This window comes from Erythrolamprus reginae, chromosome 8 (genome assembly GCF_031021105.1).
Source record: "Erythrolamprus reginae isolate rEryReg1 chromosome 8, rEryReg1.hap1, whole genome shotgun sequence".
Lineage (NCBI taxonomy): Eukaryota > Metazoa > Chordata > Lepidosauria > Squamata > Dipsadidae > Erythrolamprus > Erythrolamprus reginae.
In genome coordinates, this window is record NC_091957.1 from 27,872,833 (window position 1) to 27,887,138 (window position 14,306).

Here is a 14,306-nt window from a genome sequence, read left to right on the forward strand (position 1 = left end):
ATACTGATGACCACTGTAGCATTCTGTGTGGTCAAGTGATTAAAATTTGGACGCTTGGCAACTGTCTCATATTTATGACCGTTGCTGTGTCCCAAAGTCATGCGTGATCCCCCTTTTGCAACTTCCGACACACAAAGTCGGGGGTGGGGGAGGAGCCACAGTCCCTTAACAATCGTTTTATTAATTTAAGAACTGCAGAGATTTACCTAACAAAACAAGTGGCAAGTCAAAGTCATAAAATGGGGCCAAACTCATTTAGCAACTGTTTAGCCTAGCAACAGAAAGGTTGGCTTCAATCGTGGTTGTATAATTGATAATTGCCTGTACAGGTGTATAAAATTACGAGTCAGCCAATCCATCTATCTGCTTTAACACCACCTATAAAATCTTTCCTGCAGGCATGAAGGGAGCCTGGTTGCGTAGACAATGACGTGCTAACATTGTTTACCCTTAAACATCAGTCGATCACCCTTCCTCTTCTGCAAAATGGTAAGCCAGCTCTGGCCTTTGCAGCTTTTTAGTAGAGGCCAACCTGACCTAGGCATAAATCTCTCTTTTTCTATGCCAACAGGCTCCCGCATTTTGCCTCGATAATCTGAGCATCCCTTGAATTTTCTGTTGCGATCAGTGATGGGCTCCTACGGGTACGGTCAGGTACGCAGAACCGGTAGTGACATTTGGTCAGGTATGCAGAACCAGTAGAAAAATGTCAATTTTTTTTCTTTTTTCCCCTTCTGGGCTCTGGGTATGTTTTTCCTATCGCAGTAAATGAGGTTGAATGTGTATAATTTTAGAAGAGATGTGCATGCGTGTCTGTGTGTACATACACATACAGTTTATATAGTAGATAATGTATACTGCCCCCCCCCAAATAAAGGGAACACTCAAATAACACATCCTAGATCTGAATGAATGAAATATTCTCATTGAATATTTCATTTGCACAACTATTCCATTTACACAACAGTTGTGAAATTGATTGTCAATCAGTGCTGCTTCCTAAGTGGGCAGTTTGATTTCACAGAAGTTTGATTTACTTGGAGTTATAGTCTTTTGTTTAAGTGTTCCCTTTATTTTTTTTTAGCAGTGTCTATTTTTGTGTGCTGTGTGTAATATGTATGTACACATATGGCATATATACATAAAATTAAATAGTGGTACCTCATCTTACGAACTTAATTTGTTCCATGACGAGGTTCGTAAGGTGAAAAGTTCGTAAGATGAAACAATGTTTCCCATAGGAATCAATGTAAATGTGAATAATGCGTGCAAGGCCAAAACTCACCCCTTTTGCCTTACACCACTGGGAATCCCCGCCTCCGGACTTACGTTGCCAGCCGAAGCACCCGTTCTTGCGCTGCTGCGATTGCCTTGAGGCTCCCCTCACTGGGAAACCCCATCTCCGGACTTCCGTGTTTTTGTGATGCTGTGATTTCCCTGAGGTTCCCCTCGCTGGGATTCAAAGCAGCACCGGCAAAAATGAAGGGAATCCCAGTGAGGGGAGCCTCAGGGAAATCGCAGCATCACAAAAACACGGAAGTCCGGAGATGGGGTTTCCCAGCGAGGGGAGCCTAAGGGGAATCCCAGCAGTGCAAAAATGGGCGCTTCGCTGGCAACGACGTGATCCCTCATTTTTCACGAGGGATGCATTCCAAGACCACCCGCAAAAAATGAATTTTCGTGAAGTAGAGGAAAGATATTTTTTATGTATTTAATAAGTATTTGGACTTTTAAACCCTCCCTGTATTGTTAACAACCCACTGCTGCTGACTGCTGAGAGACCAACTATCGCGTGGGCTGAAGGAGGCCGCCACTGCAGTTTCCTCCCCCCCACACACAAACCGTCCCTGCCCTGGCGTTCTTTTCCCTTTGAAAAACCCCGTGAAATAGCGAATCCACGAAAGATGAACCGCGAAGTAGCGAGGGGTTACTGTATTTTGGATGTCTTTCGCAAATTACTTAAGACCCACCTTTGTCGCCAGGCATGGGGGAGTTAAGTTATCCTTTCCCCCTAGGCTACTACAAGTTATGTATGGTATGTTTGTGTGTATGTTTGGTTTTTTTTTATAATAAGGGTTTTTTAGTTGTTTTTATTAATTGGATTGTTCATGTTGTTTTACCACTGTTGTTAGCCGCCCCGAGTCTGCGGAGAGGGATGGCATACAAATCCAATAAATAATAATAATAATAATAATAATAATAATAATAATAATGATGATGTTCAGTAATAGTAAATAGATAAGGAAATTGTATCTCTTTGAGGCACCTTGACCCTAACCTTTGATGTGAGTGATGTCAAGTGGGCCACCTTTAAGCCAGTCACATGACCTTTAAACCACCTCTGGTCACATGATCGTCAAGCCACTCCCACCTGGGCACATGGCTGGCAAGCAACACCCACAAAATAAGCCATGCCCACAGCGTGGTAGTAAAACATTTTGCAGCCCTTCACTGGTCACGATCCTGGGAGGAAAACCAGCACGGAGGCCAACTCACCTTTCCTCCTGGTCTGGAAATAAGGAGGCCAAGGAAACCGCAATGAGAGCCGCGTAGGCATATTTCCCAGGGTCCCCCAACCCTGCGCCCAGACCTGTCCTTGGCCCCATGTCTTCCTCCTTCGGCCGACTTCTCCAGGGCCTCCAGCCTGCCCGGGGATCGGCGGACATGTCCATTTATTCCTGGCCAAAGGAAACAAAAACACCACAATAAGAATGCAAGAGGAATCTCTGCATCTCTCAGCATCTTTTATTCAACAGCAAGCGGGCTGTCAAAGCATCCCTCCTTCCCAGAGATAGACTGCTTCTTGCTAGGGAGGCTCCTGAGTTCTTCTGCAGAGATTTGGATTCCAACTTTCGAGGGCAAAAAAATGGAAAAACTACACCGAAGAGGCAAAGCAAGAAACACTGCCCTCTTCACAGCTGTAGAAATCCCAGGATAGACTGCGTCTGCACCTGAAGGCTCCACTGCTTTTTAATGGCAGTCCCCGGAGGTCATTTGATTTTTGTTTCTATTTGTTGAGTTAATTCACCCATTTTCTAGCTTTGTTTGTTTGTTTATTTGTTCATTTTTAAATTTAGATTTCTAGGCCATCCTTCTCCGTAGATGCAGGGTGGCTTAATAATTAATAATAATAATAAATAATAATTAGGGTGGCTTAATAATTAATAATAATTAATAAAAATAATGAGAATAAATACAAAGTGAAGCATGTAAGAAACCCAAACGTTAAAACTCATCTAAATCTAGTACGGTCAATGTTATTATAAATGGGATTTTAGAATTTTTCAGTTTTTAACATTTTTAATATTAGATTTCTATACACTTGTACCCTATTTATTATGTTGTAGTGCAACCCTGAATCGTTGAAGAAGGGCGGCACAGAAGTCTAGATAGAGAGAGAGAGATGACAGATGTTAGATATAGATATAAATGATAGAGATAATAATAATAATAATAATAATAATAATAATAATAATAGTAGTAGTAGCAGTAGTAATAATAATAATAATAATAATAATTTATTAGACTTGTATACCGCCCTCTTCGAAAACTCGGGGCGGCTCACAACAGTAACAAAACAATGCAATACAAATCTAACGGTTAACCAAAAACCCACTATCTTAAAAAACAATCAATACTGTACAGTCATAACCACATATAACTCTTAACGGCCAGAGAAGGGGACACATTAGTTGCCCCATGCCTGGCGACATAGGTCTTCGGGGTCTTGCGGAAGGCAAGGAGGGGGTGCAGATAGAGAGAGAGAGAGAGATGGATAGATCAATCTAATCTAAAAACACCAATTATTAAAAAACAATCATTTCCCCAAAGAGTGGCAGATAAATGGATAAAGCAAAGCAAACAAGGACCATCAAAATGGACCTTGTGAGTTTTTCATTGAGCTGGTTAGACCAGACAACATCACACCCCATCGGTTTGTTCCGATACAATATAAGAGCATCCTCACAAAGGTCTCCCTGCAGGCACAACTGCCCACGAAAGAGCACACCCAGCCCAGCCTCCTCTAGCTCCCCCTCTTACCAAGGAGAAAGGTGACAGGGGAACCAAGCAAGGGTTTAGGGAAGAAATTCCCTTTGCACGCTGCCAATTCATCACACGATGGAAACATTTGCCCTCTAATGTTGGAATTACTTACAGGTCATAATCTGTCTTGCAGGGGAGGGCACTTTCCAGATCAGAGGCGTTGCTAGCCAGCTGGCGCAGATAATAACTCTCAAAGCAACTATTATGAAACATAATAATAAAACAGTAAAATTACAATTACGCGACGGGAGAATGAACTGTTGTGTCACCAATTCTTCCGAGGGATGGCTGAGCTTTCAGGACCAGGATTGGCTTCACTTGCTTCATCCCCACCTTCAATTTGCCTTCTCTTTCACACGACCTCAATCCAGGAAAGCCAGAAAGCATTTGGTGGCACCACAAACTGAGCTGCTTGAACAGATCCAGTGGGATCCCAGGGGTCACGAGAAATCAGTTCCTCCTTTAGCATTAGCGGTTTTTTGTTTTCTTTGGGAAACAACTTTCTGCACAGGGGAAGTCCTACCCGCAAAGCTAGCCTGTTGCTCCTTTCACTTCTTGCCAGCATGGAAATTCAACATCTACTCGTGACACACTCCCAGTTGACTTTTCCAATTTGATTAACACTTTTAAACCTGGTCGCCTGGAGGTGATTTTGTGTGTGCATGTGTGCATTTTGTCAAATGCAAGACAGGTCAAACTGATAACAGTTTGAATAAGGGTCGCTATCTAACAAAATGAAATTCAATGGTGAAAAAAGTAAGGTTCTGCATTTAGGCAAAGAAAAAAAACCCACACAGGTAGAGTATATGTGGTACATTGCTCAACAGTAGTAGCTGTGAGAAAGGTCTAGGAGTCCTAGTGGGCAACCATTTAAATATGAGCCAGCCCTGTGCAGCAGCTGCCCAAAAAGCCAACACAGTTCTAGGCTGCATTAACAGAGGGATAGAATCAAGATCACGTGAAGTGTTAATACCACTTTATAAGGCCTTGATGAGGCCACATTTGGAATACAATGATCCCTCGAGTTTCGCGATCTCGATCTTCGCGAAACGCTATATCGCGATTTTTAAAAAAATATTAATTAAAAAAAAAACCACTTCCGCGTTTGGCTTCAGGACTCAGCTGGGAAGCGGCGCGGCTGTTTTAAAAGGTCGCAGTCGGCCTGGGGGGCTTCCCAGCACCCCCCCGAACCCCCAACCTGGGTCTTCCCAGCCGCCCACGCAAAGGGGAAACCCCGGCTCCTCGCTGATGCCCGCCGCTCGCCCGCCCGCCAGCAAGAGGGGGAAGACCCAGGGAAGGTTCCTTCGGCCGCCCAGCAGTTGATCTGCTCGGTAGCGCAGCAGCAGCGAGGAGCCGAATGGGGTTTCCCCTTTGCGTGGGCGGCGGGGAACGCAAACTCCACCATCTACGCATGCGCGGCCATAGAAAAAAAGGGCGCGCATGCGCAGATGGTGTTTTTTCTTCCACAACCCTACATCGCGAAAAATCGATTATCGCGAGGGGTCTTGGAACGGAACCCTCGCGATAATAGAGGGATCACTGTACTGCATTCGGTTTTGGTTGCCACGATGAAAAAAGGATGTTGAGACTCTAGAAAAAGTGCAGAGAAGAGCAACCAAGATGATTAGGGGACTGCAGGCTAAAACATATGAAGAACGGTTGAGGAACTGGGTCTGTCTAGTTTAATGAAAAGAAGAACCAGGGGAGACATGAAAGCAGTGTTCCAATCTCTCAGAGGTTGCTACAAAGAAGAAGGAATCAACCTATTGTCCAAAGCACTTGAGGGTAGAACAAGAAGCAATGGGTGGAAGCTGAACAAGGGGAGAAGCAACTTAGAACTGAGGAGAAATTTCCTGGCAGTCAGAACAATTAACCAGTGGAACAGCTTGCCTGCAGAAGTTGTGAATGCTCCAACAATGGAAGTTTTTAAGATGTTGGATAACCATCTGTCTGAAGTGGTGTAGGGTCTCCTGCCTAAGCAGGGGGTTGAACTAGAAGACCTCCAAGGTCCCTTCCAACTCTGTTATTATTATTAACACCCCACCTGCTTAATTTCTCACTTCCTCCTAGTTTTGCAGGACCACACCTTTCCGTTGATGGGAATGGTGATATTTTTAGTTCCTAAGCAAGATTTGTCTTTTCCAATGGTCTTAGGTGACCCCTATGAAATGGTCGTTTGACCCCCAAAGGAGTCCCAACCAGCGAAGGACTGCCGGTGCGCCCTTCCAGGCTGTCGTGGGTGCACACATGTCCGGTGGGTAAATGGACGCCCATCGGCACGAGATTTGGCTTTTGTGCACGCGCAACAAGTGAAATCTCAGTCAAGAATGTGTGCAGAGCGAGAATCGCACTCGCGTGCGTATTCTCATATGAGATTTGGGCGATGTTCAGTGATATTTTTGCTTCCGCGCATGCACGGAAGCAAAAAATCAGCAAAAATCACCCAAATCTCATGAGGGTCTTCTTACAATTTTTTGCTTGCTGCACATGCACAGAAGCCAAATCTCGCACAAACATGCGTGTTTGTGCATCAGGGACGCGCAGCTGTATGCACATCTCGAAAATCGCTATTGGAACAGTACCTGACAGTTCTAGTAGCGGCCCATCTCTGCTTGGAACATATTTTTTAAAATATGACCAATCAGGCGTTTACAGTGGGGGTGTCCCTCTGACCTTCCTGCCAATCGGCTTCAAGCTCTGTGGGAGAATTGGCGCTAGGCTTATGGTTGGGGGTCACCACAACATAAGGAACTGTAGTAAAGGGTTGTGGCATTAGAAAGGCTGAGAACCGCTGGCCTAGAGTTAAAGAGGTTTCTCCACCCTCCAAGCCCCCAACACCAGTGGGGAGGGAGATTGAACTCCTCCTTCCAAAACAGAGGAGGGGGCTTCCCTGTGCAATACATTTGCTTCACTCCCAAATTATTTCTAGGGCACTTTTGGGATATTTTCATTATCAGGGAAAGAAACCTCCCCAGGACCCCCAAAGCCCCCTCCCCTTATATTCCATTTATAAAGAAATCCACGCCCCTTTATGTTCCATTTATAAACAAGTACACGCCACGTCCCATCCCCCCCGAGACCCACTTAGCCCGTCCTGGAGCCTGGAGAAAGGCCGCCTCGGGCCGCAGAGCCTGTCCAGCCTCCCGGTCACTTCTAGCGGGCCAGCCGGTCACTCCAGTCCGAGGCTCCGAAAGGCTTGCCTAGGCCCAGCCTCCGCGGGAGGCGGCTCCGCGTAAAGAGCAATTCATGGAATGACTTTACGCACAGGTGAGGCGTCAGGCGGGCCCGGAAAGGGGGAGGGCCGCGCAACTTTAGCAGCGATTCAAAACAAGGAAGAGGGAAGTGGCGTTGGGACAACACGAATTAGTGTGCGTTTAGTTCCGTGGAGGAAAGCGGATCGAAAATAGAAGGAGGACCTTAAATCGAATTGCAACGGAGGGAAGCCTTCGGTCGAGAGCTGCTTCCGATTCATTTGGAGACTTTGCAGCAGATTTCCGCAGATTTAATTTTTTTTTTAAAAAAATAGTCTTTATTGAGAATAAATACAGATTTTAATTATTATTATTTTTTGGGGGGGGAACCCCCCACAATGGATTTGCCTGTTCTGGGCAACTGAATAAAATTCATGTCAAGGAAATAAACAGCTGATATTTGCTAGCCTGATATATACTAAATATCAATATTTGTTATTTTAAGCAATGTATTGGGGAATGGGGGAATGCATCCTTTAGGGCAGTGATTCCCAACCTTGGCAATTTGAAGATATTTGGACTTCAACTCCCAGAATTCTGGGAGTTGAAGTCCAAATATCTTCAAGTTGCCAAGGTTGGGAAACGCTGCTTTAGGGATATATTTGGTATATATAAGGTAGCATTTGGGCTGCGATTACAGATCCAAGTTGTTGATCTTGTGTCTTCCTTTATAAAAATAATTGCAACGCTTTGCAAATAAAGGTTTTTTTTATCCCCAAAGTGTGGGAAAACTTCACCCATTGAAAGGCGCTTAAGCTGCAAATGCAGTTTTAATGTAATGTAAATGCACATATTCTAGCCTTTTAAGCTGCGCAGGCGGAATGAAACAAAAAGCCATCAAGGAAAAATTCTCTTTATATAAATCTTCACAGTATAAACATAAAACGTTTGAACAAGGCAGAATGCTTCAACAACCTCACAGTGGAACAGCTTGCTTCCAGAGGTTGTGGATGCTCCAACACTGGAAATTTTTAAGAAGATGTTGGATAACCATTTGTCTGAAGTAGCGTAGGGGGTTGGACTAGAAGACCTCTAAGGTCCCTTCCAACGCTGTTGTTGTTAAATACTAAAGGGCTGTTTTGTTGTGCTTGTTCCCGCTTAATAAAACGAATCTTGCTTTCTCAAAACAATTGCAACCTCCTCCCACAAGAAACCCAACTATATATCCCTTCAAATATTTCCAGAAGAAATCTAAGTCAACTGGTATGAAAGCCACTCTGACATAAATAGGGTTAAATTCCCAGTTTATCAACAATGTGTGTACTGATATTTTTTTTAAAAATCTTTTAAACAGCATAATTATGTGTTTTAACAATGGCGTTAAAGAGAAGCTTTCTGTTTAAATGCTTGTGGTTGTGCAGCTCTTTGAAGGAAACTCAAAAATGGCTCGATGAAAAGCAAGACTACCGTTAAACCCCCAATAAACTCACGTTTTTATCTCCTTGAAAAAGGACTGCCCTTAAGGAAGACATGGAATTAGGAGAGGAGAGGAGGGAAGAGGAGAGGAGAGGAGAGGAGAGGAGAAAAGAGAAGAGTGGAGTTTCCAGCTGGATGTTACTTATTAATCTTTGACTCTTTTTTTTTTTAAAGCCGGAAGCCAACTTGGTTTGTTGTGGTGGAATAAAACCGGATGTAAATTTATTCAGATACCCTCCAAAATAAAACCCTATTATTTAAGGAAGCATCAGGATTGTGTTTGTGATTTTCGGACCAACGTGGCATGAAGCCAGATGCTCCAAACAGCAATGGATTCTCTGCTAAGAGTTCCATGCACATGTGCCGAATCTGAACGCACCCAACCCCAACACCTCTTTGGTCCTTGTCCCAAGAGGTTGGCGATCCTTCTCAAAGAAACCAAGGAAGGTCTTTTCTCAGGCCGCTGGATTGACCTTCTTTGTCCAGAGGGGCAGCGAAAAACTTGGACGCCTCCAACTGGGGTCCCAGCAAAGCACAGCGCAGATGAGGCCGCCTATAACCACCACGAAGCAAAGGAACCACGTCAGTATCCCAGTGTTGGTGAACGGGAGGATGAAGACGATCAGCACGGAAACCAGCAGGAGCAGCAAAATCAGTCTCTTGATGGCAACCTGGTTGATCACGCCCGAGTCCGGAGGTTGCATTTCGGGGGAAGGATGCTGCTGGGTGTGCCAAACCCCGGCAGTGCCCGGATTGCCGGCAACCTCTGCATCTGGATGGGGAGGCCCCAGCTGCTCCGTGACATGCTGCAAGTTGCGGAGGCTGCAGATGAGGCCCCCGAATACCACCGTGGCTTTTCGGCAGAGGGGACATCGGACGATCCAGGTGTGGTCTTCTTGCCGCAACAGCATCCTCAGGCACATGGCGCAGAAGGCATGCTGGCACGCCAGGACTTTGGGCACCCGGGCGAGGCTGAATTGGTGAAAACAGATGAGGCAGGTCATGTCACTGGCAGAGGCTCTGAATGGGCACTGCTGGAAAGGCGCTGCAGGCGATACCATCAAAGCACCAGAATGCAAAGAAGTCGACGTTTCCTTTTCTGGGTTTCCAAGTTCTGGATCCACAGTTTTATTGCAGGGCTGAATGGAGCATCCCTCAGTTCTTGGATTATCATCTGTTCTGGACGTCTCTCCCAAAATGTCAGATCGGTCCATCACTTTACCGCCTTCATTCGCAGGTTGCAAATCATCCATAGGATTTATTTTAATTTTTTTTTTTTGCAGAATTCGGCAGAGAAACACGGTGCGCGCTCTCAGCAAAACGGACAAGCAGCCTGCCTTGAACTGCCCATCTGTGGATTTGACATCTGCCTTTTATAAAAGTGCTTTTGTCCTAGCAACAGAGTCATTGCTTTGTTTAAACTTTCCAGAAAGTCCCACCCCTTTTAAGCAAAACCAAAACACCACCCTTGCTCACGTGGGGTGAGTGGATGTATTTGTTTTCTTTGAAAACCAAATGGAGATTAAATTTAATCAGTAACTCTAATGACCACAGGATCTCTTGCCGTGCCCGATAATGTAACGTCACTTGGCAATTCTGAAGGGGAAAGCAAACATTTCTTTACAGTTGGCAAACAGAAATCTCCAACGACTGCTTCAGATTCGAACCAAGGAGATGGGAGGTTAAACGCTGCAGTTTGCTCAAAACAATTAGCCATTTTAGGAGCAGATGTGAATTTGCAGCCCGGGTGTTCCAGTTTTATTCGTTTGGGGATCCATTTGACTTAAACCCAAAGGCAGAAAATGGTTTCCCTGATTGAGAATAGCCCAATTTTTATTCTGGGATTTTAGTTTTTATTCTTGAGATTTATATTAGTATTGATTGTTTCCTGATTGCTTATTTGTACCCTGTGACAATCATTAAGTGTTTTTTACCTCATGATTCTTGACAAATGTATATTTTCTTTTATGCACACTGAGAGCATCTGCACCAAAGACAAATCCCTTGTGTGTCCAATCACACTTGGCCAATAAGGAATTCTATTCTATTCTATTCTATTCCATTCCATTCTTTCCATTCCATTTCTCTCTTCTCTTCTCCCCTCTTCCGTTCCCTTCCCTTCTTTATTCTAATTCTATTCTATTCCATTCCAATTCCTCTTCTCTTCCCTTCTTTATTCTAATTCTGTCCAATTCCAATTCTCTTCCCTTCCCTTTATTCTAATTCTATTACATTCCCTATTTTATTCCACTCCACTCCACTCCTACTCCTACTCTTCTATGGCTGACCGAGGATAAAGGCAAAGGAAAGTTAAGAATTAATCATAACCAGGAGTGTTTCAACTCCTAATAAACTTTATTGCCACCCAGCTCTCCTGCCTTACAGAATAAACACGTTGCCATTTTGGGGCTCCTGTGCCTGTCACGGCCTTGCCTGCCCTGCGGCAGATGGCAAAGGATCATGAGTTTTGCAGTTTGTTTCCCGCAGCAAGCAGGAAACCTCCAAAGTCGTCCCTACTCCGCATCCTTGTCGTCCATGACGGGGAGGCTGTCGTAGGACGGGAAATCCAGATGGCGCGGAAGAGGGATCCTGACTTCGTGGGGCCTGGGGGAAGAGAGGCTCCGAAACCGAGAGAGGAAGCCGGATCGAGCCACACTGGCAGGACAGTCCTCCGAAGTGCAGGCACGGCAGTCCTTTGAGGAGCAAGGTTTCTCCTGCCAAAACTCCGTGGTCTTCAGGTCGAAGGAGACGTTGACACCCCAGACGACAAAGTGCCTTATGCGGGCCTGCTTATGGAGCTCACACATACACACCCAGGGCTGCCAGTTGTTCCAGTGGATATTGGGGTCCCCTGCAAGTGTCGAGAGAAAATATTGCGGTGGACTGGGAGTCAGCATGGACAGTCAGAAACGGGATATGTTCAGAAACAAGCCGGCAGATTAGTGACGGGCTGCCAAAAAATTTTACCGCCACTGTGGGCGTGGCTTATTTTGTGGGTGTGGTTTGGTGGTCATGTGATTGGATAGGAGTGGCTTGCCAGCCATGTGACCAGGTGGAAGTGGCTTAAGAATCATGTGACCAGGGTGGGTGGGTTAAAGGTCATGTGACTGGGTGGGAGTGGCTTACCGACCAAGATAAGTTTTCAAATTTGCACTTGGACTCTTTTTCGGTTGATTAAGTCAGTGTTTCCCAACCGTGGCAACTTGAAGATATCTGGACTTCAACTCCCAGAATTCCCCAGCCAGGTTGCCAAGGTTGGGAAACACTGGATTAAGTCACATTATTTGAATAGCCACAAAACGGACAAATGATAGACATCATGATTTGTTGAGGAGCACAGTGACATTTTAAGGTTTTGTACCAAACCCAAAAGGTTTAGTATGAAAACAGATTGGGCAACTAGCACAATTTTCTTTCATTGCTATACAAGTTCAGTTCTAGATAATGATCAAAATGATTAAAGTGTTCATGGGTAAAAACATATTATTTAATTATTTCCTATTTTAAAAGTAATTCAGGGTCATACTAAGGTACTAGAGAAAGAAGGACAATAGAAAAACTATTAAGTATTCAATAAATAGGGCATATATACTGCTCAAAAAATAAAGAGAGCACTCAGATAACACATGTTGCTTCCTAAGTAGACAGTTTGATTTCACAGAAGTTTGATTTACTTGAGAGTTATATTCTGTTATTTTTTTGAGCAGTGTACTTACTATGTCCACTGCGTCCCCCCACCCTGTGGAGGGAAGCAGCCCATTACTGTGGCAGATCCAGGGGCTATACCAAGGATTCAGAAAGCAGTATCCTTCCCCCAGGAGTGGGGAAGATTACAGCCAGAAAGATCTACCTCAAAGGGCTGTTGTAAGAATAAAATGGTGGCAGTGGCGGGGGGGGGGGATTTATACGGTATATGAAGAGGGGAAGGGCCGCATTTAAGCAAGGTTAATGATAAACAGGATATGCTTCTAAAGCAAATGCAATTATTTATTTAAAGTAAAGGCATTTGAGAACCTCAGGCATGCAAGGAATGAGCTCCAGGCCGCATTCAGTAGAGGCTAAATTTAATTTTCTAGTTTGATGAGCGCGGTACTTGTTTTCATTACAAGCCGTTTTAGGGTTTATGAATCATAAACATCCATCAAACATGGATTAATTCAAGGAAGATTAAGTACTTGCAAATGCGGCTGGTTGAGGAAATAAGAGGGTTCCACCCAGGGATGGAATTCAATTTTTTCACCTTACCAGTTCTGTGAGCATGGAAGGGGAAGGATACCGCAAAATCCCCATTCCCTCCCCACTCTTGGGGAAACGATACTGCAAAATCCCCATTCCCTCCCAACTACTGAGGGGAAAATCCTGCAAAATCCCCACTCTCTCCTCACTCCTGAGGGAAGGATACTGCAAAATCTCCACTGCCTCCCCACTCCTGGGGGAAGGGTATTGCAAAATCTCATTCCCTCCCCATTCCTGGGGGAAGGATACTGCAAAAAGTCCATTCCCACCCCACTCTGAGGGCAGCCAGAGGTGGTATTTGGCAGTTCTCCGAATTACTCAAAACTTCCGTTACTGGTCCAGAATCCAGAACCTGCTGGATTCCATCCCTGGTTCCATTGAATGTCTAATGTTATTAAGAGAAGGACTAAAGGTGACATGATAGCGGTGTTCCAATATCTCAGGGGTTGCCACAAAGAAGAAGGAATCAAGCTATTCTCCAAAGCACCTGAGGGCAGGACAAGAAGCAATGGGTGGAAATTAATCAAGGGGAGAAACAACTTAGAACTAAGAAGAAAATTCCTGACAGTTAGAACAATTAATCAGTGGAACAACTTGCCTCCAGAAGTTGTGAATGCTCCAACACTGGAAGTTTTTTAGAAGATGTTGGATAACCATTTGTCTGAAATGGTATAGGGCTGTGGTGGTGAACGTAGGGCATCTGTGCCAGAGGTGGCACGCAAAGCCATATCTCCGGGCACATGAGCAGTTTCCCTAGCTCAGTGATTTTCAACCTTTTTGGAGCCGCGGCACATATTTTACGTTTACAAAATTCTAAGGCACATTGAGCTGGGGGGGGGGGGGGCGCTAAAAAAGGTTTGGACAAAAAAATTCTCTCTCTCTCTTCCTCACTTTCGCTCTATTTCTCTCTCCATCCCTTTCTTTCTCTCTTCCTTCCTCTTTTTTGCTTTCTCCCTCCTTCCCTCTATCTTTTTCTCTCCTTCCCTCCCTCTTTCTCTCTCTCATGCTTTCTTTTTCTCTCTGTCTTTCTTTCTCTCTCTCTTGCTTTCTCTCTCTTTCTTCCTTTCTCTCTCTTTCTCTTTCTTTCTTTCTTTCTCTCTTTCTCTGTCTCTCTTGCTTTCTCTTACTGTCTCTCTTGCTTTCTCTCTTTTTCTCACTTTCTCTGTCTCTCTTGCTATCTCTCTCTTTATCTCTTGTAGCCCACGCCGGCAACAGTGGCATTGGGCAGTAGCCGTGGGGTGACGGCAGAGCGGTCGACTGTGAGCAGGAGCCCTGACAGCGGCAGATGGACATGTTGCTGAACTCAGTACATGCTGGCGCTGTGCTCGGCATGGGCGTGGGGCTGGCACCTCCATCCTG

At 44.9% G+C, this 14,306-nt stretch overlaps 3 protein-coding genes and 1 long non-coding RNA gene across 5 annotated transcripts in view; 1 reads left to right on the forward strand and 3 right to left on the reverse strand.

The window, feature by feature from the left end:
- Positions 1-7,261, reverse strand: part of TMCO4 (transmembrane and coiled-coil domains 4) — a 42,057-nt gene extending 34,796 nt beyond the window's left edge. Inside the window, exons 1-3 of the mRNA XM_070759479.1 lie at positions 7,129-7,261; positions 4,157-4,243; positions 2,497-2,678 (exon numbers count right to left, since the gene is read on the reverse strand). Of these exons, the coding sequence (XP_070615580.1) occupies positions 2,497-2,672 (176 nt within the window). The 5' untranslated portion in view covers positions 2,673-2,678; positions 4,157-4,243; positions 7,129-7,261. The remainder of the gene's footprint in view (positions 1-2,496; positions 2,679-4,156; positions 4,244-7,128) is intronic.
- Positions 7,262-7,268: 7 nt separating this feature from the next.
- On the forward strand, positions 7,269-10,104 carry LOC139171341 (uncharacterized). Its single transcript, XR_011559734.1, has 2 exons — positions 7,269-7,311; positions 9,995-10,104. It is a non-coding gene; the product is annotated as an uncharacterized lncRNA (long non-coding RNA).
- Positions 8,133-10,643, reverse strand: RNF186 (ring finger protein 186). Its single transcript, XM_070759480.1, has one exon. It carries the CDS (start codon positions 9,962-9,964, stop codon positions 9,167-9,169), a length of 798 nt encoding a protein of 265 aa, XP_070615581.1. The 5' UTR covers positions 9,965-10,643; the 3' UTR covers positions 8,133-9,166.
- Positions 10,644-11,045: 402 nt separating this feature from the next.
- MIIP (migration and invasion inhibitory protein) overlaps positions 11,046-14,306 on the reverse strand; it is a 28,334-nt gene continuing 25,073 nt past the window's right edge. For both annotated transcript variants that reach the window (XM_070759485.1, XM_070759482.1), the window contains exon 10: positions 11,046-11,562. In XM_070759485.1, coding sequence (XP_070615586.1) covers positions 11,488-11,562 — 75 coding nt within the window. In that variant the 3' untranslated portion in view covers positions 11,046-11,487. The remainder of the gene's footprint in view (positions 11,563-14,306) is intronic.

Coding starts and splice junctions, on each gene's coding strand:
- RNF186 (XM_070759480.1), bottom strand. CDS start 9,964: ATGGATGATTTGCAACCTGCGAATGAAGGCGGTAAAGTGATGGACCGA.